The 22,222-nt window shown below is 48.2% G+C and overlaps 1 protein-coding gene across 1 annotated transcript in view; it reads right to left on the reverse strand.

Moving 5' to 3' along the window:
* Positions 1-632: 632 nt before the first annotated feature.
* CFAP77 (cilia and flagella associated protein 77) overlaps positions 633-22,222 on the reverse strand; it is a 61,571-nt gene continuing 39,981 nt past the window's right edge. Inside the window, exons 4-6 of the mRNA XM_074609355.1 lie at positions 12,078-12,180; positions 10,385-10,480; positions 633-856 (exon numbers count right to left, since the gene is read on the reverse strand). Of these exons, the coding sequence (XP_074465456.1) occupies positions 788-856; positions 10,385-10,480; positions 12,078-12,180 (268 nt within the window). The 3' untranslated portion in view covers positions 633-787. The remainder of the gene's footprint in view (positions 857-10,384; positions 10,481-12,077; positions 12,181-22,222) is intronic.

Genomic DNA, 22,222 nt, shown 5'->3' on the forward strand with positions numbered 1-22,222 from the left:
TTATTACTCAGTGGTATTTTCTTAAGATGAAATACCCTGTTGGGAGGAGATGGATTTTAACGTGTTGGCACCTGTCTGAGCCTCTGTTGTCACCTGTTGGTGACCAGGCTGGGGTTTGGGTGCTGTGATGTTGAGTTGGTGTTGGTGGAGTTTGAGCTTGTTTGGCAGCTCCTTGGAGAGGTTCAGCCCTGAGGGACACCAGGCACCAGCAGCTGTTTGAGGGCGAGTGTGGAACCGGCTGGGGCTGTCTTCAAGCGAAGGTGTCGCTCTGCGGTGAGGCCTTTGTTTGGCAGAGCGCTTGAAGCAGGTGTTTGGATGCCTTCACACAGGCAAGGGCTTTGCTGAATCAGGCAGTGATGGGAAGCTTGTTTGGCAACGCAATGAGAAGGACTAATGGATTATGAGATATTATAGACTTGATATTGAGTGGGCTATGATTGTGTTTAATATATTTGTTCAGAACAGACAGTGAAGGCAACTGTCCTGCTTTCCCTGTGGGGCTGTACTGGTGCGAACACGGCCCTGTTCCCGGTGTGAGAGTTGTTACCTTGAGCACAGTGAGAATCGTGGTGATCAGACAGGGTAAGGTGGTGTGCATCTGACGTGAAGCAATGAACAGGCTGAGACAGAATCATTCCCCTCATATTTATGATGCATTTGGCTATATCTGCATTAATGTAACTTTTTAAAACAAGAGAGAAATCCTATTGCCTATGGCTATTGCAGGGTCGAAGGGCTGTGATGCCCAGCACGGTGCTGCGGTCCCACTGTGTCTCGCAGGCACTTCTCAATGGGAGGCACTGAATGCCTTTTTACGAGCATCACGGTCTGGAAAAGTACTGAGATGAGGCCCAACCTATAAGGAAAGGAGCAGACAGACGATTGGTTACAGCCGGCCAAAGAAAATAGGTTGTAGCACAAACAGGGAAGAGACTGCAGATTAGCGCAAGGGGTTTTGCCTGTCTGGGAGACGTTGCTCCAGCTGAAGTTAAAAAATTAACCTGTTTAAAATGAGAACTACTTTTCTGATTGACTTCAGGATATTTATTCTGCTCTAGCAACAAGATCCTGTAGTCCTACTATGGTGCGTCGGTTGTCTGACATTTTCAAATACTGGCATGCCTTAAGATGGACCCTGAAATAAATGACTTATTTTCTACAGCACAGGACGTGTGTGCTGCACTGAGGGGCTGGGATGGGCTCAGAGCTCCCGGGGAAGCCCCCACTGGGGTCAGGGACTCGCGCATGACCTGCCCAACAAACACACGAGCAGCCTCTCCCCAGGAATCGCCTTTGAGGTGGGAGGGGGTGAAAAAATGCCCCTGACAAATAGACAAAGGGGAAGTCACCTGGGGAGGAAGGTCCAGGGGCCCTTTGGGGTGAGCGGTGGGTTTACGCAGAGCCACATGCGGCAAACCGATAGAGTAGGTGCGGAGTTACTGGGATGCGGGAGTGCCTTCATGCACAGAGTGGGATCACCGCGGGGGCCCACGGGCTTTACCTGCCCTGACACAATTCCTGGTGCCATTCATCTGCCTCGTGTGGATGTGCCGAGCTGCCTCCCGCTTCCCCCACCCTGCTCAGGCTGGCTGGGCGTCAGGTTTTGCGTATGTAAAAATACACAGCAGTCTTTGCCCTGAAAAGCTAGCTAGTGATCTCATTAATCAAGACAAACAAAGCGTATTTAGCTATTCCCCCTCTCTGGAGGAAGGCGTTCAGGTACTTAAATATGCATTTGAGTGCCTAACTTCAGACAGTTGTTTCTGGATGTTTTTGCTTTCTCACAAGCAGCAGCAGTGACATAACCCCTCTCCGGGAGGGAAAGGCAGGGGAGGCACAACCATGGGCTGCTGAAGTAGGTGGGCAGCCCCCGGGAGCTGTCAGGGACAATCCCCAGCTGGGCCAACTCCAGTCTCCCATTAAAGATGCAGGAGTTTCTTCCCTCAAAGCTGGGATTGTTAGAAAAATCCAGTCCCTTGCAGATAAGGACAGCTGAGCTGCTTCTCTCGAGTGTGCCTCTGCCCTCCCCAGCGTGCTCCCTGCCCACCAGTGCTGGGAACTGGGCAGGGGGAAATTTCTGCCTGGGACTGGGTTGAAGCCAGAGGGGAGGAAACGGCAGTTTATTCACTCCAGTCTTGGTACAGCTCCCGGGTGAGAAGTGTCACACTGAGCCACAACTGGGAGTAATTAAAATTAGCAGAGCCCTTGACAAAGTTGTGAGGGATGCCAGCTTCTGCCCTCAGCATGAGTGGGAAGCACCAGGTGTAGGACAGGGGACAAGTGCTATTTTAAAAAATGAGAAACCCTCTTATAATGAGGGACAGTTGAGAAGTACGGATTAGTCCCAGGCCAGTAATTAGAGTCAAGATAAGGGTGTCCTCGGGCCAAAGGTCTTATTATGACAGAGACTGGTGTTGAGAAGTCAATGCCAGTGATGAATCTCTGATTCTCTGGCATCTCTGATTCTTCTAATTCATATTTTAAATGATGAACCCAAAGGTACTTCCTCTAGAGACAGCTGATGATCTTTGCCATTACTCTGATGTGGTTACGGGCTGTTATGCCAGGATTTAGTCTGTATCATGGGTTTGGAGCACTGGCTGTAGCAGGACAGGGGTATAGTTTGTAGGCACAAGCTTGGTGGTTTTCCTTGCAGGGTGATGGAACCGCAATGGTTTTCAGCTGCTGATTAGAAGCAGTGTTTTGCTATTGTTTTTTGCACTTGTTATTGACAACTTAAAACCTGCAGGACACTTGCAGCTGGGATGTTGTAATGTCAGTGCTTGCTTCAAAGAATTAGAGGGGCAATAAAAAAAAAACCCTTATCCCTCCTAAAACTTAAATATGTATTTGAGGGTTATTTTTGTTTGGGTTTCTCAGTTACGATAACATTTTAAGTTGGAAGGCCGTAAATGATCACTTGTCAAGCATTGATACAGCCACGTGCATGTTGGAAGCAGAAGCAGGTGTGTTAATGGAAGGCTAATAAACGGCATGTGAGAGGCAGAAAGGCTGGGCTGGTACCGGGAAGGCAGGGCTGAGCCGATACAGGTCGGCAGAGCTCCTCTGACAGCAGCAGAGCACACACCCCAGAGACCGACCGGGGCTTTGTGGGTGCTGTTGAGCTTGTTGCTGTTGAGGTGGGTGCTGGGGTGTGGGTGCTGTAGCTGCTGGGCACTGTGAGCACCCTCGGGGGGTCAGTGAGGTTAGCTCCTGGGGGGGGCAGATGAGTCATCCTGGGAGGGGGGGAAGTTTTAATTGGATTGAATGGTTTGTGGGAGGTGTTGAGAAGGAACCCATGCAAAGGGCTGAAGCAAACACCAGGCTCTCTGGCCCTGGAAGGATCCCCGCTCGGCTGCAGGGAGATGTGGCTGCCCCCGCGCCTCTCCCAGCACCTGCCTGGCTCTGCCCGCCTGCGCAAAGCAGCTCCCCAGCCTTCTGCGATTTTTCACTGTAACAACAAAGCTGCCCCTAGACTCAGCCTAGTTTTTCCGTCATCCATTTGATCGAATCCTTTTAGCGGGTGACAAAACACTTTCTTGAGCTCTCTTTACAGGAAACCAATCTCCATTCCTTTATAAAAACCTCCCTCATTTACAAGAGTCTAACAAATCCTGGGCCTTTTAAGTCCTCTCCTGTTTTGGTTTTTCCCCCCCCCCAAAACAACAGTGCCATGTTTGTAGATTTTTTCAGGGGGGAGGGAGGAGGGAATAAAATACACAATACAGAGAGAGGCAGGGTGTACACACAGACGCACACCGCGCCGAGCATCCCCGTACAGGCAAAAACCGCGCGCGCACATCGAGATGCAAATGATTTCCGTGAAGCTATCGCTTGTAAAGCTTGACAGAAAATAATGAGAAACACTAAATCTTTTATAAGGTCAACACTCAAGCAGCTGTCAAACAAGAAAAGAATTTAGCGAAAGATCCGCAAAAACTTCCATCGCCTCATTAAATCCAACAGGGCCGGGGCCCGGCGTGGTGAGGAGGCACCGGGGCGCCTCCGTTTTGTGTCAGTAATTTGCGGCGGAGGAAGAGGGAAGACGAAACAGCCAGCGCCGAAGGGGCCTTGGGGGAGGCTGGGGAATCGTTAGTGCGCCAGGAGCGGCCTCGGCTCCTAATTGGAAGCATTGGGCATTATCAACGGAGGATTTGCCTCGCCTCCCTGACAGCTCTCTAGGCCTGGAATGATAGCCCACTTGTCAGTGTAAAAGACCATTAAAAACAAACCATTTTGATTTAATTGGAGGCGGTGCGCTGGGGGCCCAGGTGAGGCGCTTCATCAGCTGATGTTGGCTGCTGATGCCTTTTTCCCCCTGTATTGATGGCTTTTTTTTTTCTCCCCTCCCTTTCAAAAACTGTCTAGGAAAGAGAAAGAGGTGCTGAAAGATCCTTCACAGCTGCACTGAGAGCGGCTTTCAATAGGGTTGTCAACAAATGCCATGACAAGTTAGAGAGAGGCAGGTATTTTTAAAACAGACGTTATTCTGTCCAAGATGAGCTGCGCTCGGAGGTGTGTGTTGGATTATTAGGGTTACAAATACTGTGGCTTTTCCTGGCGGCACTGCGCTTAACCAGTTTAATGAATGGCATTGATTTTTCTCTCCCCACCTTTCTAATTCCAAGAATGTAGGGAAATTTAGGACAAGAGATTCTGGGATAAATGGTCTTTATTTGCTTCAAACCCAGGAAGGTTTTGAGAAGTGCTCAGCAATTTTGGCTGCTGTATTTAATGCCCCATGGAGATTTGGGAGGTGTTTTGTGTTTTTTTTTCCTCCTGAAAATAAGGGCCACAGATGTTTGCTGGGGTTCACTGGTCACTTGGTCTGGGCAATAGCGTGAGTAAAGGAGAACTAACCCACTGGAGCTGTAGCCCAGCGTGTGGCCCCCTTGGCAGATGTCCCGGGGTCGGGCCAGTGCTGGCAGCTTTCACACTGTCCTCGTGTGTTTGAGATTTGAATCTTGACCCTTTTCATGCCAGGCAAGAATTTTACTTCAAACTGAGCTGTCTGTTGGTAAATAGCATCTTTGCAGAAGGCAGAATAGGTCCATGAATGAAACTCAAGTCCACTTAAAAAGCACTTCTGTGGATTTGTGTAGGAAAAAGTAGGTAGCACCGAAAGTAACAGCAGGGGCTCACCTGTAACCCAACACAGCGTGTGTGGTATTACTGTGCTGCAAGCACCCCATATTTGTTCCTTCACGGGTGAATATCTCCATAACAGGAATGGGCATTGGTTGCCAACAGTGGCTTGTGCTGCCTTTGGACACCAGGGCTTGGATGTAGGTGGGACCTGCCCTGGAGATGGCCCAGGCTATAAGGCTGCACAGGGAGGGGTGGTGGTTTCTTGCATCAACCTGGAGATGTTGGAGAGCAGTGAAAACAGCAGAGGAATGGTGGGTTATGTCTGAGGGAGACACGAGGAGGGGCTGAGCATGGCAGAGGACAGAGTAAGGTTGTGATGGAGAGGCTGAGCATCCAGGTCACATGCAAAGGGATACTGGGAAAGGTTGGACCAAGGAAATGCTTCACAGTGATTTGAGCAACTGCATTGCTGGAAGCTTCAGCTGTTGGGCAAAACAAGAAAACCTGCAAGAATCTGCAAGAAAATGTAGTGATAGTGACTAGGGTCTGGAGCCTGGAGTCACAGAATGGCTGTGGTGTGGGAGGTGACATCTCTGCTGTGGTCCCAGTGGAGGTGTGCAGGGATCATGCCCGGGTAGCTGGGTCTCTGCTGACTATTTGGTACCCTGCAGGGTATTGTATTTTATTTTTTCTTTTTTGCATTGTTTCCTGTTGTAGACAGGTCAGCACTGAAGGCTGCTGGTTGTCGCTGCTGGGCTGGGACCTACCAACTCATGTCACTTGGGCCACTGAACAGCCATCGGGTGACACTGATTTTTTTTTTTTATATTTGGTCAGCCAAAATCCCAGCTGAAGGGAGGTTTGACCATGGTGACAGAAAGCCCTTGAACTCATTGCTTTATTCTTTAAGCACTACAGGAGACAAGTTTTATGACACTCCAACTCCATGAAGTTTTGCTGCCCCCAGACCTGGGAGGATAAATGCTGTATCTGAAAAGCCAGCCCGCCGTGCGCCGCGCGTATCGAGCCTAGGTTATTTAAGCAGAATCTATGGCTTTTCTGACAAGACAACAGTTGCAAGATTACATGAGCTGTGCTTGTCAGTTCAGCTCTTTAGACAAAAATAGAGGTAAGGCATTAAAAAAAAATGTGGAACATTTTTTTGTGTATGTGTTAAACCTCAACTGTTAATTCTGATGAAGGATCAGGCTGTGAGCAGATATCGGATCCCTGGTGAGAATCAAATTCTGGAGCCCAGAATTTTGCTGCAAAGTTTATACAGTGGGGACTCCTCTAATTACTTTCAGTGGAAATTTACCTGACAGAGCTTTCCCAGGTAACGCAAGGCATACGCAGGAGAGCCGCTCAGCCGTTGACAGAGCCTTTGATTTTGTGCCAGGTTGCAAATTAAGTCTTTTGCCAAGGTACCCGAACACTTGCTCGTCAATTGCTTATCGCTTATTCATATCGCGCATCAAGCGCAGCTCGTTTCATCTGCTCGGGAAGGCAGCGCATGTTGACAAAAGTGTTGTCCAAAGTTGCTGCATTTTCTTTCCTCCTCCTGTTTGGTCAAGTAAACAAGACTATTCTCCCTGGAAAGCCACCTTGAATGTCTCTGCTGGTTGGAATTCTCTAATGAGCAAAGGAAAAACCCTGGTGGGTGTCAGTGGCACGTGGTGCATGGAGCTGTTTTGACACATGGGTGAGTTCCGTCCTACACCAGTGCTGCGTGAGGTGTCGCTACCAGAATCCTTCTGGACTGCCTTGACAGAGCCCTGGAAATCTGTTGTGGAGTAGCAAGTGTTGACTTGCTGGTTTGGATTGTGCCTACCAAATACTCAGCCGGAGGTAGCTGGAGCCTCACCCAGGGCTGGCACAGGCAAGGCTGTGGGGATGGTGTATTTCGGCACCAACATCCTTTCCAGAGTTTGGTTGACACCAGGGACACCGTCCTGCCTGGACCGGCATGATGCTAGCGTTGAGTGACATGGGGACAGGACACTTCCCATGAGCATGGTGGCAGGAGTATTTATTTATGTCCATGCTACCTGCCTGAGGTACAGTCCCCAGGGAATGTAGTCTCACATCTACAAATAAGTGAAGTCTTGGTGCACAGTTCCAGCCATGTTGGCAAAACCTGAGCCCAGGAATTATGTCACTGCAGGCAGAGGCCATTTGCCTTGAGGGGTGACTGAGGAAGAGGAGGGCAGTAGAAGCACCTTGCTGAGGTGAGTAAGGAGTTAACTTCTGTTTGGTTTTGTACAAAAAAACCCCCACCACAAACAAAGAAACCCAACTGCAGTCAGGACATGACTGTCTCCCTTCGACCTGTTTGTCTCAGCCCAGGGCCCAGGAGACCACACGCCAGGTCAGTCCTTCAGAGCGAGATGCAGAGCAGGAGCGATCACCCGGTGTGGGAGAGCCTGCAAATCACCCGGTTAGCTTAATAGAGCGGACCATTATTCTAAAGCAGTGGGGCTGAAACCTAAATCCAAATGAAAATATAGTCAATTTGTCTATACTTTACTGACTGAATGACTACGTAATGTCATGCGGCCCTGGCAATGCAGGGAGCAAGCAGAGGCAGTTAGCGGGGAGGGCAAAGCTCCTTTGTTTTCTTCTCTTCCACTCCCTTCACATGCTCTAGCATGGTGCCAGGAGATTGTCTTATGGGGACCGACTGGAAGGTCCAGTTTAAGAGCCAGTAGTGACATCCACGCCCCATTTCTGCAGCTCTCTGTAAGGGGTCAGGATGGGAACAGAAAAATCCTCCTTGTTGATTTTTATGGGTCTAAAGGAACAAAATCTCCCTGCTGCCCCCTGTTTTGGGTCACAACCATCTCAGTAGCTGGGTGCCTTGCATTGCTCCCCCAGGCCCAGAGTAGGCCAGACTGAAAGGCATCATGCCAGACAACAGCGGGTGACTGAGTGACAAGAAGGATGAGTGGCTTGAGAAAGTCATGCCCCTGCACCTTGCACCAGCCTCATATCACATGGAGAAATACTCCAAAGTCGGGCTGTGGTCGGGGCAATAGAGTCTCCGAATATTCTTGCCCAGAGTTTGAAGTTGTTCCCAGGTCACGAGCATCTTCTGTAGTGGCCAGAGCAGCACAGTGTCATGGAAAGCTGAAATAATACACAGATGGGAGTCTGCTAACAAGCTTTCTGTAAAGTGATAATATTTGTGGTTGCTTTTCCTACTGCTTTTTGCACAGTAGAATGGGGGCATTATATGGATTAAAGACGTAGTGCTTTGGTAAACTGCCTACAGTGGTCAGTGCTAACTGCTGGCCTCCACAGGCCACTGAGTCTTAAAAAAGCCATAAAGTAGTTATCCAACACCATGGAAGAGCCTGAGAAAGGGTCATGAGGACAGAAGCACCACAAGAACAATCTCCCTCATCACTTTGGAGCACTGCTCTCTGTTGTCATCTTTGTAAAGGAGGGATTGACAGAGTGACTCCTGAGTCCCTGGGTTTGGTTGAAGGGTTAGGCCAGTTTGTCTTTCAAGACCATTCCACCACTACCTATGTACAACTCAACTTTACAGAGACACTTAAAGCACAGTTTGGAGGCTACCAAGTGTCTTTGGGAACCATCAAATTTCTCTGGGTTGTTACTGCTTTTGACTGGGTAAATGCTTATGGATGTTCAAGAGAACTTATTTTTCCACGGAGGAAACCCTGCACTGAAACTCAACCGAGCAACACATTTCCTGATCCAAGTTCTAACATTGGCTGTGCCTGTTAGATCTGCTGCTGGGGCAAGGCAAATCTGCCAGGTTAATGTGGTGAGAAAGGAGGAATACAGAAAATCTGCAGAGGTTCTGCAAAACGAGCCGTCCCTCCTCCCCTGGATGCTGCTCCTGGAAAGGAAGGGAAGAGGAGAGGAAGGGGAAAGGCAGAGAGAAGAAAAGACTCAGAGGTCTGAGGGCTGTGGCTGGGGGAGGAACCCAGCCCCAGTCATGGATGAAACAAAAGGGAAAGCATGAAGAAGAACACAGGCTGAAAAATGAATAGTGATGGAAAGGTCTGGGGTGAGAGGAGCTCTAAAGAGGAGGCTTGCCCCAGTATCTCGTGTGACTTACACAATCTGTTTAACAGCGATCGGTCATGTTCTTTCCCTGACACTAGCTGCAGCAGCAGCTCTGTGCTGACAGGCAGCGGGGATAAATGATTACTGACATATGCTAATCGGACAGTCTTAGACAGGACGTAAGAGGAATACATCAAGGTGGTGCAAAACACATCTCTTGGTTGAAACTCTCCAACTTGTACAAGTAAATTAGCTTCAGGAAGTCACTGAAACTGCGGTTCAAAATCAACGGTATGGCAAAAAAAACCAAACCCCATCAGAACAAGGGCCGGGGCAGAGGGCTGAGAGGCTCTTTGCAGTGGTATCTATCAATGCCAGATATGATTTTGGCCATGTAAGCTCCCTGTAGGGTTTCAGTGCTTTCAGACTTTCTGGTGTCTTCTTTCCATTCCCCTTGCCCAGCTCTTTTCCCTTCCTTCCTAAAATGCCCCCTAGCTCTTCACTTGAAGTTTCCCTGTAATTTACACCACAAACAAAGCTAACAGAATTCAAACAAGTACCCCAGAGCACAGCAGGATGAGCAGATGAATTCAGGGAGATGTTTAGATCCCATTGCTAGAACAAGAAATCTTCACCTTGGCTCTTATTTGGATCAATTAAAGGAAGTGTCACACACATCTGTAACCTGGCTAGACTCTTTGCTCAGTCTAGGGGTGCATATTGTCAATCAGGTAGCTTAGGGAGGTATCAAGAGTGCAGGCTTTCTGGAAAGTTCTAATTCTTGGGGTGAAAATGCTTCTTGAAACATCTGTTGTGGTTTGAATTAGTTATGGTGAGAGCTGACAAAATGGCAGGCTACCAAAATGCCATTTTGGTTTGACTGTCCTGTTCGTGTAGGGCAGTTGTGGGACTACCAGGATAGAACAAAGGCCACCCAGTACTAACAGGGAGATAAGAGATGCTTCTCATCTGATGAAGCTCATGCAAGTGCACACAAGAAGTTAGAAAATAAGTCATTAAGCCCTTACCCGGGTTACTGCTGCCTATCTTCCAGGGCTTATGGCTGCAAAAAACATCCCACCTTGAAGGCCAAAAGGGGCTGATGTCTGGATACATCTAGAGAGGGAGCATTTTATGGTCTGGGTCTCAGGGAACTCTGAGGTGAGAGCCTTGTGTGTACCTTCATTGTGTGCTAAGGGTGTTATCAGGGCATGTGGGCAAGGTTAGAAGATGTCCCTGAGTTCAATCAAGCGCTCCATACCTTCTCCAAGCGGGGCAGGTGCCAGAAGGACTCCTCCTTTGCAGGTAGTGGGTGTTTTCGCAGAAACGTGGTGCGAGTTTCACGCACTTTGTCCTTCTGTAACCAAAGGTAAACAAGAATGGGCTGAAACGGCTGCACAGCTGTAGTCATCAGATTGGTGTCATGCAATGTAATGACTCTGGGATGAACGAGACTAAGAGTCACTTTGGACTGACAATCACAAGTGCCTGATCCGGGTAGCTTTTCATGTCCATGCAGCTGATACTGATATCTAAAAGATACTGATGAGAAAAACAAGAGCAGCTGCCAGCTCCGAGTGTCTGTTTTATACAGCATCCCAGTGAGACGACTGCTGCCCGCAGGAAGCCCCGTGCTCTGAGCTAGAGCAATGGCTCATCACTAGCTGCAAGAGTCACTTCCACCACCCCCACTATGGGGGGTGTTTCCTCGCTGTCCGGTGTGTGTTACTCTCCTGATTAATTGCAGCTTGATGTGCAGGTACAAGCCAGTGCAGGTACCTGGTGAATGCTTTGCCCACTGCGTGAAACCCTGGGGACTCTGTCTGCTCTGTGGTCTAGAATGTAGGTTTGTGTTGCTTAATTCAGTAATCGGTGGCTGCAGGCTTTGGGAACTTGATGGAGGGAACTTAGTGATTAAAAGCATCAGTCATTAATAGATAAGGTAGGGATGCACTTTCCAACATCCTAGGCTTGTGTATTCATAAAGTAGCTGCTAATTAAGAACACTGTATTCTTGCACTTCAACTATAAAGCATAGTTTGTGATGGCAGTAAGCCCGTTGAAATTGGTCATTACCATATTAGCTCGACTCTTCTTTGAGCCATTAACTAATAAAACAGTCATTGGCTGCTTTTAAATGTTATTATAATATTGTTGTGTTTAACAGCCCAGCGTTGCACTCTAACAACTGCTGCGGGTGCTGGCATCAACCACACCATGGCAGGATCACGACTGGTGCTGGTCCTTGGAACACTTGTTGGCGGTTCCGTTGTTTTGTCCCCTGTCAGAGGTGACCTGAGCAGCGCTGATGCTGTCCGAAGGACAGTCTGCAGGGCTCCTGGCATGAGGATGACATAAATACCAAAGATAATTTGAAACGTAATTCTTTGTTACAGCAGGGTGTTTTACTATTGTGGTGATGCAAAGAGAACCAGAGCCTCTATTTTAATTGATACCAGGAATTTCGTTGGGCAACCTGTGACTGGAGGCACACTGATGCAGACAGATGCTGGATGATAGCTAGAAAGGTGTCTCTGCAGGACAGGTGTCTAAGCCTTTGAAAGGCCTTGGCCAAAGCACCACTGCCCTGGAGAGCTTGCTCAGCTCCGGTGTATATCTTCAGATACAAAAATACCTTAAAAAACCCCACCTCCCCTTTTGTCTCCAGAGCACTTTCATGCACACACATTGTGATTTGCATATCTGGTGCTCACTCCCACGGCATCACCCCACAGGACGTGCTCTGGCTGAGGCCAGGACTATCTTGGCTGGGAAGCAGCTGATCTTCGTTCGGCTTCACCAGCTTTCTGGTAGAGCTGGGAAGAGGTTTTCCCAGCTGAGAGCCCTCCCCGTGGCTGTGAGAAGTCTGTCCACCGTGGGGTGGGACAGTGGGGCCTTATGCCAGGTAGCAGTGCTGTGCACAGCAAGGGAAAGCACTGCTGGACCATTATCACCTTTTTCTTTTCCACTCGCTTGGCTGCTGTCAGGGCTCTCTGCTGCTCCATCCACAGCTCCTTGTATTTGTGTTGGAGGAGGTCAAAAAAGGGAGTGCAAGGCCTGGAAAACATTGAAAAGACAACAATATAATCTCCAGGGTTAATATCTCTCTTTACCTCCCCATGATGATTCATATCTCTGCTCCTGAAAAGTGTGGACTGGTGAGAACATGAATAAACCCTCACACTGGCAAAGGCTTTCTCTTCCTCAAGCAAGACTCCAACCCACATTCATTTGCAGTTGCTACACCACAGCCTGCACACACTTGTGCTAACCTGTAGCAGGACTGTGCTAGGCGATTCCTCAGAATGGGCACAGTTTCTATCTTTGCACAACTTTTTATAGGGCCCGTATCAGCACCTCTATTCCAGCCCTGGTGTGCTGGAAGGACCGTGGAGCACCACGGGCTGCAGCTCATCCTTGGGCCCTGCTATGGCTCCAGGAGAGCATTTCCAGCCGGTACCCGATGGTGGGTAATGAGAGCACTGAATGGGGCAATGTGCAGAGGCAGAGAGCTGGGCCTTGGCATTGCCACCCCGGAGCCTGGAGGAGCAGCTCTGGCTCCGAGCAGCTGAAGGCAGACCTGCTGGGTCCCCTCCGCCCCCACACAGCCATGGCACCTGCTTGGGAAGAACCACTGGGTGCAAAGCGTCTTGCTAAAATAACACTGCTTTTGCTATTAAAATATCAATACCGTGGTATACCAAAAAGCCGCCAACAGATGCGATGACGGATTGGGTGAGAGGAGTAGGTGCTGTCCTAAGCCATCTGACTAGGGATAAAAATGGCCTCAATGCAGATGGTCAGGTGTCTGCAGCAGAGAGGGGATCTGAACTGCTGAGCCCTGGTCTAGCGCCTCAGCTGCACAGACCCAGGTGTATTTGCTCCTCGAAAGAGGGTACCATGGAGCATCCTGGCCAGGAGCAGACAGCAGCAGAGAGGAGCTGCAGATGACCATGATTCTAGAAAAACAGTAAAAATGAAAGGCAGTTTCTTGTTGGCCGGTGTCCTGTTCAGGTGCTCTGAGCTGGCATTAACCTGACCAGCTTGTGGCAGAGCTGCAGCCTGAAACTGTTGAGCCTTGCTCCCTGCAAGTGAGGATGCTTTAACTTCATCAGCCACTGGCAGGGGCAGCAGCAGGGTTCTTGCCTTGAGGACAGCGTATCACTTATTGCTGTGGTCGTGCTGCTATATTTTTCCCCCAGAAGCAAACACTTAAAGGTGATGGAGGACCTCAAGCTGAAGTTTTATTGGTCCTTGTCCTTGCACGCTTTGCTGGGGAGGGATTTTTCCACCTCGGCAGCAACCAATGACAGTGTGGAGCCATCAGCCCCAGCTCTGCTCCCACCTGTAGCCCGCAGTGCCTTCAGCTGCAGCTCCCATAACAGAAAGGCAGAGCTTTCCCTGCCTGTTTGGACCGACTGCAAGACACTGGGGACTTGGGCTAGCTGCTGGGCCACTTCTGGGCCACCAGCTCCACCAGAGGGTCATTTTCTGCAGAGAGAGCCCATGTGCCATGAAGTGAGCTGGTGCTTCGAGGCTTTTGGCAGGAGTGGGTCCAAGATCAGTAGCAGGCAGCTTTTAGCAGTCTGGAGAATCTTTGACGATCACAGAGGGCACCAGCAGCGCGTATGCAAATAGTAACTCTTCTGTTTCTTGTTCCTTCACCCCTGTGGTGACTTTTATTACTTAATTATTGCACACCACATGCTTCAAAACAGCCTAATCTATGGTCGTGTTTTCTAATGATACTAGATGTGCGATCCAGCAATATACATCCCAAGGGGGCATTCATATGAGAGGAGACATCCTTCTGCAGACCTCCTGTTTCATAGATCACATGCTGCAGGGCTTTTCAAGGCTTTGCTTACAAATCAGCTGTGCTGCTCCGGACCGTTATCTCGAGACACCCTATGCCAAAGGGGACACCGACATTTACCCTTTGTCTTCCCCTCTTCTCCCCGCTCCTTCCCTTCCAGTTTGGCATTTCACACTGATGACAGCTAGGCAAAATATTTACAAAGGATAAAAGACCTGCGGTGGAGTGTCTTATTGCCTGGGTGGGTCTCCAGTCTCGTGGCATGGTGTAAACTTTGGTAGTCCTGGCACAAGCACATGGTGAGCCTTGCAAATGGGCTTGTTTCCTTGGCCTTTCCCTTTGCTCTCCAAGGCAGGAGCTTTCCTGGCGTGCAGGAATAGCAGGGAGGGATGCAGAAAAACATTGAGCCTTTGTGTGTAGTGTTTGATTATTGATTTTTGTGGTAGCTGAATGTGTTTTCACATCTCTGTGGAGGTGACTTTTACCATCTCCAGTGGACCAGCCAGTTGGTGACTGATTAGTCCACAGCTGGCTTGTAAGTAAATGCTTGAAAGGACACATTTGGGTTGATGCTCTTCAGAGATCCTTCCCTGCCGTGTGATTAATCGCATTTAAGTCCTGATCCAGCAAAGTATAGAATCATGCCTGGAATAATACACGCATGAACTGCCTCTTTGAAATCGATGGGAATGACTCGTGTGCTTAGTTATACACGTAAGCTCCGGTGGGGCTGTAGGACGTGAGGCTTTGTCTGGCTTTTCTGCCTCCTTGGAGAGAAATACTGAGAAAGTGGGGAAGAGCAGGGGATATGAGGTAACACGCTTCTTTGACTAAGGGCACTGGAGAAATTTCAGCAAGGCGGCTTTTTGTTTGTAGGTCAAACACTGATCTCACTGGAGTGGATGAGGAATTTTGGCCCCAATACCAGTGCCACTCAGCAATGCAACAGTTTTTCTCGCTTGCGGCTGGCCTTTGGGAAAATGTCCTCTCACCTTAGCGTTACTTAAGGACAGGAATGAACGGCTCGTGTGTTCTGTTTCCTTTTATCACCCTGCCCAGATGTCACTCCTCTGAACTGGGAGGATTTTGCTGTTATCGGCTGTGGATGCTGCGGGGAGAGCAGGGGAAGCATCCACTGAAAACGCTTATTGTGGATTAAAATCCATCTCGTTCAGAGTAACTCGGATCTCCTTGTTTTGGCACAAGCACCCTGCCACAGAAAGGAAAGGGAGAGAAGTTTTGATAGGATGTAACAAATTATTTATAATTGTGGAAAAAATAATCAGCTGCTTCCTTTTATAGTCAAATAGTTGGAGCCACTTCTAATGTTGACATTTCCTAAATATTTTAAAATTTATCTGTGCACATTTTCAAAACTATTATCCCTGAAACAGTTCCTGTCTCTTTAATAGACTCTCTCTCTAATTTACTTTCAAGAGTCAGGGTACAGACCTATTTTCAACTGAAATGACAAGCGCCTGCTAACTTGGTTATACAATGCGGTATGCTAGTCTGCCAGAAATTGCTTGGAAAAGAAACTGCAGCCCCCTAATAGGCTATTTTACTGTGAAAACAATCTTAAAAAGTATAATAAAGTATTAACAATATTAAAATAAAACAGTGTAGGCCTTAAATGAGCTACAAACTAGTTAAATCTATTCTATTCAATATGAGCCTTCAGTGCTTTGCAGCTGATACCTCAGAGCTGGGATTTATCTAAAATGAAGGCACCAGGGACATGCAAGAGAAATGGTAATTATAATTTGCAAACATTAGGCTGACACTTTTTTGTGTATGTGTGTATAAATTCTGACAGCTGTGATTTGTGCCATGCCAAATAGTGTTCCACCGAGCTGGGAAGGGCTCCCTTTCTGGCAGGCCGTCCTCAGAGCAGCAGCTCATTAAAACTTTGGAGAAGGAGAAGTTGCCGAAAACAGGAAGGCGTCAGAACCATCTGAGGGACTTTTGGTACACGCTTGTTGAAAGGTGTTTGAGAAGAGAGCCTTGGGTCTGACAAACTGGAATTTTAGTACGCCTCTCCGTTCACAGTGGGGCAAAATAATTGGTCATCAGTGACTACTAATTTGGTTTAGTAGCCAGAGGCGTTTTTTTTCTTCCCAGAAAATCAATGACAGTGCCAAGGTCTGTTCAACGTGATTCAGCTCAAGATGGGTCCTCATTTAGCTCTTGATGCTTCTTCCACTGGAGACAGCTATTTTGTAAAATGAAATTAAAATCTGTCTATAATATTCGGCTCGGGGAGCGGCACCCGTCAATGCCATGCTGCTCTTGGGTTTCAAGGTTGTCAGTCTCCCCTCAAACTTATTTTCAAAGGTTTATATAGCAACTGAAAAAAAGGTACTTGGCAAAAGTGGATACAAAGGGCTTTGCTCGGGAAGGGGGTTTATACCAGCTTAAAAGGTACAATCAATTTGATTGGTAAGTTCTGTTGTAAAAGGGTAAAAACTTGACTTGTGGTTGCCTTTTTCTTGTATAATTCAAAAGCACAGGGGCTTGTAAATATTTTAGCGTTGACTTCAGCCCCTGGATTTTCCAGGTAGCTCTCCAGCCAGTGCAGGTGGCTCCTCTTCTCGCTGCTGGTCAGGATGGGCTCTGGTGGGGACCGGAGCGGGGGAGCAGAGGACACGTGCCACGAGCATCAGCTCCCGGCAGCTCTGCAGCTGTTTGGGCTCTGCCAAAACCACTGCTCTGATTTTAATGGCAGCAGGATCTGGCCCTGCATGGGCACTTATGCAACACATAAATCATAGAATTGAATTTTTTTTCATAGTTGTGATATTAAAACTGTGTTGCAACACCACTGCCTATCCTGAAACTTTAACCCTCTCTCGAGAGGTTAATGAGGCTTCAAGGGGGTTTGATCATAGAATCATTTAGGTTGGAAAAGACCTTTAAGATTGAGTCCAAGTCCTTGCTGGTGTCCTTCCATGTAAGATGACTTGCTTTTACTGCACAGCCAGGATCTGTCTTTGGGGTCTTCACTCCATGGGGGAGACAGCTGCAGGGGGCACCACCTTTGTACCCCTTTCTTGTGTACTTCGTGACGGGAAGGACTTGTCCTGTGGTAGTAGTGTCCGTACAGAGATCTTCCCCCGGCCTGTGGCTGGGACAGCCAAGCCATCTCCTACCACCTCAGGTTGGTTTCTTATTGGGAACCAGTTTGGTCCTCAGCATCTCTGGAGTGTGGGGCTCCTCGGTGCAGACAGCGCAGATTATCTTCAGCAAATAAAGCACAAGCTGGGGTCTGTGATTCCGCTCGGGGCCTTGGGCCAATGCAGGCAGCAGTAAGGTGTTAATGCTCCAGTCCCTCTGCCCTGAAAGGGGGCTGATAGCACAGGAAAACTCTGATTACAGCTCCCTTGTACTGCTATATTGTCTCCCTGCCTCCCTCGTTACTGATGGGCTGGAGCTAGCAATCTATCTACCATTAATTTGTCTCTGTGTAGCCCAGCAGGAATCTGGGGCATGATTACAGCTCTGGCCCTTGTGCGAGAGCCGGCACGGCCGCGGCATCCCCTGCAAACTGCCTGGCTCTGCCTTCCCTTAATTGTTCCCCTTTGGCCAGTGGACCTGCCTCTTCTAACAAGGGCAGCGAGGAGGGCCGAGGTAATTGAAGCACTTAGCCACACTCCCAAGCATTGCCTCCTGCAGCTAATTAGGAAAGAGGGCCGCTGGGCTCTTCGTTATTTCTTTTAATTGTTTGTGGGTTTTGCATAACAGTGAATGGCAGAAGAGGGATGTGCAGTTAGTGGTGAATTCTTGACTTTGAAATTTGTATAAAAGGTCACTTACAATTTGTTAACGCTTTCACAAGAGTGAATTCAATTAGCGGCGCTGGCAGTCCCCGCACACATGTGTGCGGTGTGTTTGTAAGGAGAGGGAGAGATGGCAAAACAAGCAGGGCATGAATGTAAAGGCTCTTCATTTTCCTAAGCAGCTTGTGGACTATACGGTAAAGTTATAGGCCCCTTACAGCTTTATGGTCCTCTAAATAGGTCCTGGCAATAAACCCATGAAGAGGCCTGAAAGATCATTTTTAAATGATCTCCACTTGTCCTCGCTTTCCATTAACCACTGAAGAAAATAACAAGAGGAAAAATTGGTAGAAAACACTCGGGGACCAATATTTTTTTTTGCAGTCTTTGGGCTGGAAAAACTCTTGGTTGAAATAGTGGGTCTTTCACCCCTGTGGCAACTGCAGGATCCGTCCTGTCGAAGCACTGATTACTCTGAATTTCTGAAGCTTCTTTACAATCCTTGTAATTTGGATGAGGAAATAACAATATAAATTATTTCACTGTGGGCAGCCAATGAGGCAGTGGCTTCTTCTAAGTGTCAGAGGATCTGTTATTTTGCTCAGAGGGCTCGTATGTATAGAACAGTAAAAAGAATAAAATCCATTGTAAACACGCACTTTAAAAGATTTATCAGATGCTCATAGCTGTACTTAGGAGTACACATGGTTACAAGAGCACCGATTTGCTTTACTATTCCCTCCCAGGCCCGGAGTGAGATGTGTACTTGGAATGGTCCTAAATGCACACGTGGAAACACGTGTCTTGCAGTGAAGATACCAAGCCAGCTCTTACCCATTAAATACCTGGCTTCACAAGCTGGAATTTGTGCATTAGCATTGAATTTTTGGCTTGGAGATACCCTTTGTCTGACTTAATTGAAGATTATTTAGATTTGTCTTCAATACATTTGTCTGTGACTGGAAATCTGCCATTACCCTGTGAGAAACTCAGGTGGGATGTGATTACGGGGCAGAGCTATTCTGCCTGGAGGTCTCAATCCATGGCTGAGAGTGAACAGCGCTCAGTCTGCAGCCATCAACGAATGCAAAACATCCTGATGAGTGAAAAACCCAGAAAAAATCCCCACAACACTGAGCAAAACAAATCAAAGAGCAAGGTCTTCCCCTTGACCTCCATCCCATGCTTGAATCTCTCCGGCTGGGTGGGAACATTACTTGGTTTGAAAGGAAGAGGTGTCAATGAGGGCTGAAAAGCTTTGCTTTCACAAAAAGGATTCTGTGGCTGTTTCCCTCTGACCCAGGTTTTCATTGCACAGACTGCAAAAGCAGAATTTTGCAAAGGAGAAAGTCCGTCTGTGGCAAGAAGTAGTTTTAGACGGCAAAAGCTTTTTGGTAGAAATTTTTTAGCCAGATGTAATAACTGGAGATAAATCCACAGACAACAGTCAGTCTCTGTAAGAGAGTAAATTACTTTCCTATTCAGTGTAATGCAATTGGTAATAAGGGATCTAAATCTCTTTCTTTAGATCTTTTTTCCCCAGCTCTGTGGCTGACGTGCAGGACCTGAACGTTATGCCAAACCATGACTTGGCTGTTTATTTTCTCTTAATCCTGAAGTAGTCTGAAGAAGCCTGAAGTAGTCAGAAACTGTTACAACTGCAGTAAATAGCTACACTGAAGTAGAACCAGCATCTTCACGATGCACTCCGGACTTTTGGAGGGAGGTAACAGGTCTTTGGCCAACCAGATGCTGCAGCCACCCGGGCACAAGGCAGCACGGCCCAGGCGGCTGCGGCTGGGAGCTCTGCAGCAGCTAATGTACACCAGCGATGCGAGCACATACCCACCTGGAACGTCTCCAGCAGAAGAAAATGATTCTTGAAATAGAAATTCTTATCTTAGCAATGTGAGAAGGGTGGCAGAGACACAAAGTGCCTTTCGCAGTGGAACAGGGTAGGATATGCAATTATCTGAACTGATGGGAGTCCTATATTTTTTTAGCTTGGTTGCATTTTTCTGGCGCCTTCAGCCTGACAGTGGTTTCAGTCACTGTGTTACTTTTTCATAATTTGTTTTGTCAGTGCTCAGATATTTTTTTCTAAAACTTTTGTTTGCCCCAGTCTTTTGGATTTTTGTGGCTTTGCGCTCTCGTTATTTGTTTGGCTTCCAGTGATCGTGGATCGGATGTGGGCTTGCTGCAATATTGCCCTTTCTTGCCCGTCCAGCTTTTCCTGGTGGGTTCTTTCCAGGAACACCCTCTGCTCTTCAATATTGTTTCTTTGACATATCTTTGCAGCGGGTCTTATAGATAGAATAGCTTTTTTCCAGGGCCATATATTAATGACCTGAAATGTTCTTTAAGTGTCTCAAAAAGAAACCTACAGGTGCACTCTCTGTGCCAAAGAGATGCTGGAAGCACCTTTTGGGCAGCTTTCTGAACTTTGTTCTGGCTGCGTGTAAACATCACGGACACTTTGGGTGGAAAGGCCACTTGGAAAGCAGGAGTATTGAAACCCCCCTTCTCGGGGAAGGTGAAAGCTAAGGACAGAGCAGTCAGTCGAGCCAGGAAGCTGCAGGGACAGCCGAGGCAACAGCTGAGCTGCTAAAGGCCAGTGAGACAATTGTCAACGGAGCATTAGGACAATCGCAAATGATACAGAGAAAAAAGGAGGTACTGGATAAATGATGCCCTTGGCCAATTGTAACAATTCGATGAAGAGAGACTGCAGTGACCAAGTGCTTTAGAGAGATGAGTTTGCTGCAGGAACATGGTGAAAGCAGCTGCCAAAGGATTAAGACCAGTTTTAGAGCACGGGAGGTGGAATGTTAGGAGGAAATCAAGTTAGAAGGAAAATGGGATGTAAAATTCAGGAAAGGGACAGTTGAAGTGAAGGCATACGGTAGGGGGGACCCGGCAGGAGACATGGGTATGACAGAGTGCCAGGGAAATCCTGCCAGCACACCCAAGGTCAGCCCAACCTACAGGCCAACTGCCAAGTGGATGGCAGCACGTCGGAGGCAGGGTTATGGCCATGCAGGCTTTGAAGGAGGTACAGGTGTAGGATGGCAGAGAATGGCACATCAGTGACGTCCTTGTGTCCGGGAATATGTTCTGGGACATAGTATGCAGAATTAGGAAACTTGCACTATTAAGAGGCAAATGAAAGCTCTTCTCTAAAAGCAGCCCTGGAAAGGCTGGACGCTGTGTTCCTGCTGAGGATGCACTCTGTGCTGCTGCCTCCTGGCGAGAAAGCTTGTGCTTGGGGTACCAACTGCGTGTTTTGGCTTCAGACTCCTTCTGTGACCTTGTGCAAATCAATATAATCTAAAATCTAGCTGTAGACAGCATCTGTATCTTTGTGCTTACTTCTAGTTCCAAAAACGACCAGTTAATGTCTGCTAATTTCAGTGCACAGTGAACTTCAATGAGAAAAGGTGGTTAGGATGATAAATGTGGGTCTGGACATCTATCGGGGTTTGCAAATGCACCTTCAATAGCAAGCTGGGTTGACCCTAGTGAAGATCCTGGAGGTCTTCACAGAATCTGTGTCTCTTTAGATCTCGAGTATCACCAGAACCCAGACCACTCAGTGCCCTGCATCCTCCCTCTTGTAAATCAAGGTAATTACACAAAGGGTATGGGAGTTGTATACACCTGCTAGTAGCACTGTGTTGTGGGGTTGTTTTGAGTGAAAGGAGGTAGAACTTGTGTCCAGGAGGACAGAAACCCTAATCCGCACACATCTTACAGCTATGTAATGTCATGCACAAAGCAGGTGGATGGGATGGGTTTAGCTCTGGAAGGGGAGGCATCGCCAACGATGGGCATTTTCCTTGAAAGAAAACCCGTAGACCTGTTTGTGGTGGGGCTGAGGGCTGGGGCAGGTGAAGTTGAGCGTGCATACACTGTAACGTGGTCGTTACCCCAGCGCCTGCGCTCAGCACAGATGTACTCCCTCGCAAATTGTGGCTTGCACAAGGCAAGCTCTTGTAGAGATCAGAAGCTGGAGGGTGACTCAGGGGAGCCTGACTGGAGGATGCCCCACGGGGGAGGCTGGGACCCTGCCACATCCTCGTTACCGCTGACCTTGGCACAAGCGCTGCCTGCTGATGGATCGGCTACGGAGCTGGACAAGACCCTGGGGAAGCACTGTATTATCTATTATCGTCCCATCAGTGCCTCCCCTGACCCCTCCCAGCTCCGAATGCCAGAGGCATCAGGGAGGGAATAAATCTCTGTCTGATACTGAGAGAGAGAAGGGAGCGAGAGCAGGAAAAAGGAGAGATGAAAAATGTCCTTTTTATGGCTCTCACAACAGAGCTGGCCACATGATTCGTAGCAAACATTTCTGTGGGAAAAGGGAGGGAGAGAACGAGGGGGAATCAGCAAAAAACCAGAGCTGCTTCTCTCCCCTGGAAGATGCCCATGGGGAATGAAGAGAGGGGTACGGGTGACCTTTGAAGGTAAATATCCCAGGAAAGGAAAGAGTCCTCAAAGGTTCAGA

Source organism: Larus michahellis, chromosome 15, assembly GCF_964199755.1.
Source record: "Larus michahellis chromosome 15, bLarMic1.1, whole genome shotgun sequence".
Classification (NCBI taxonomy): domain Eukaryota; kingdom Metazoa; phylum Chordata; class Aves; order Charadriiformes; family Laridae; genus Larus; species Larus michahellis.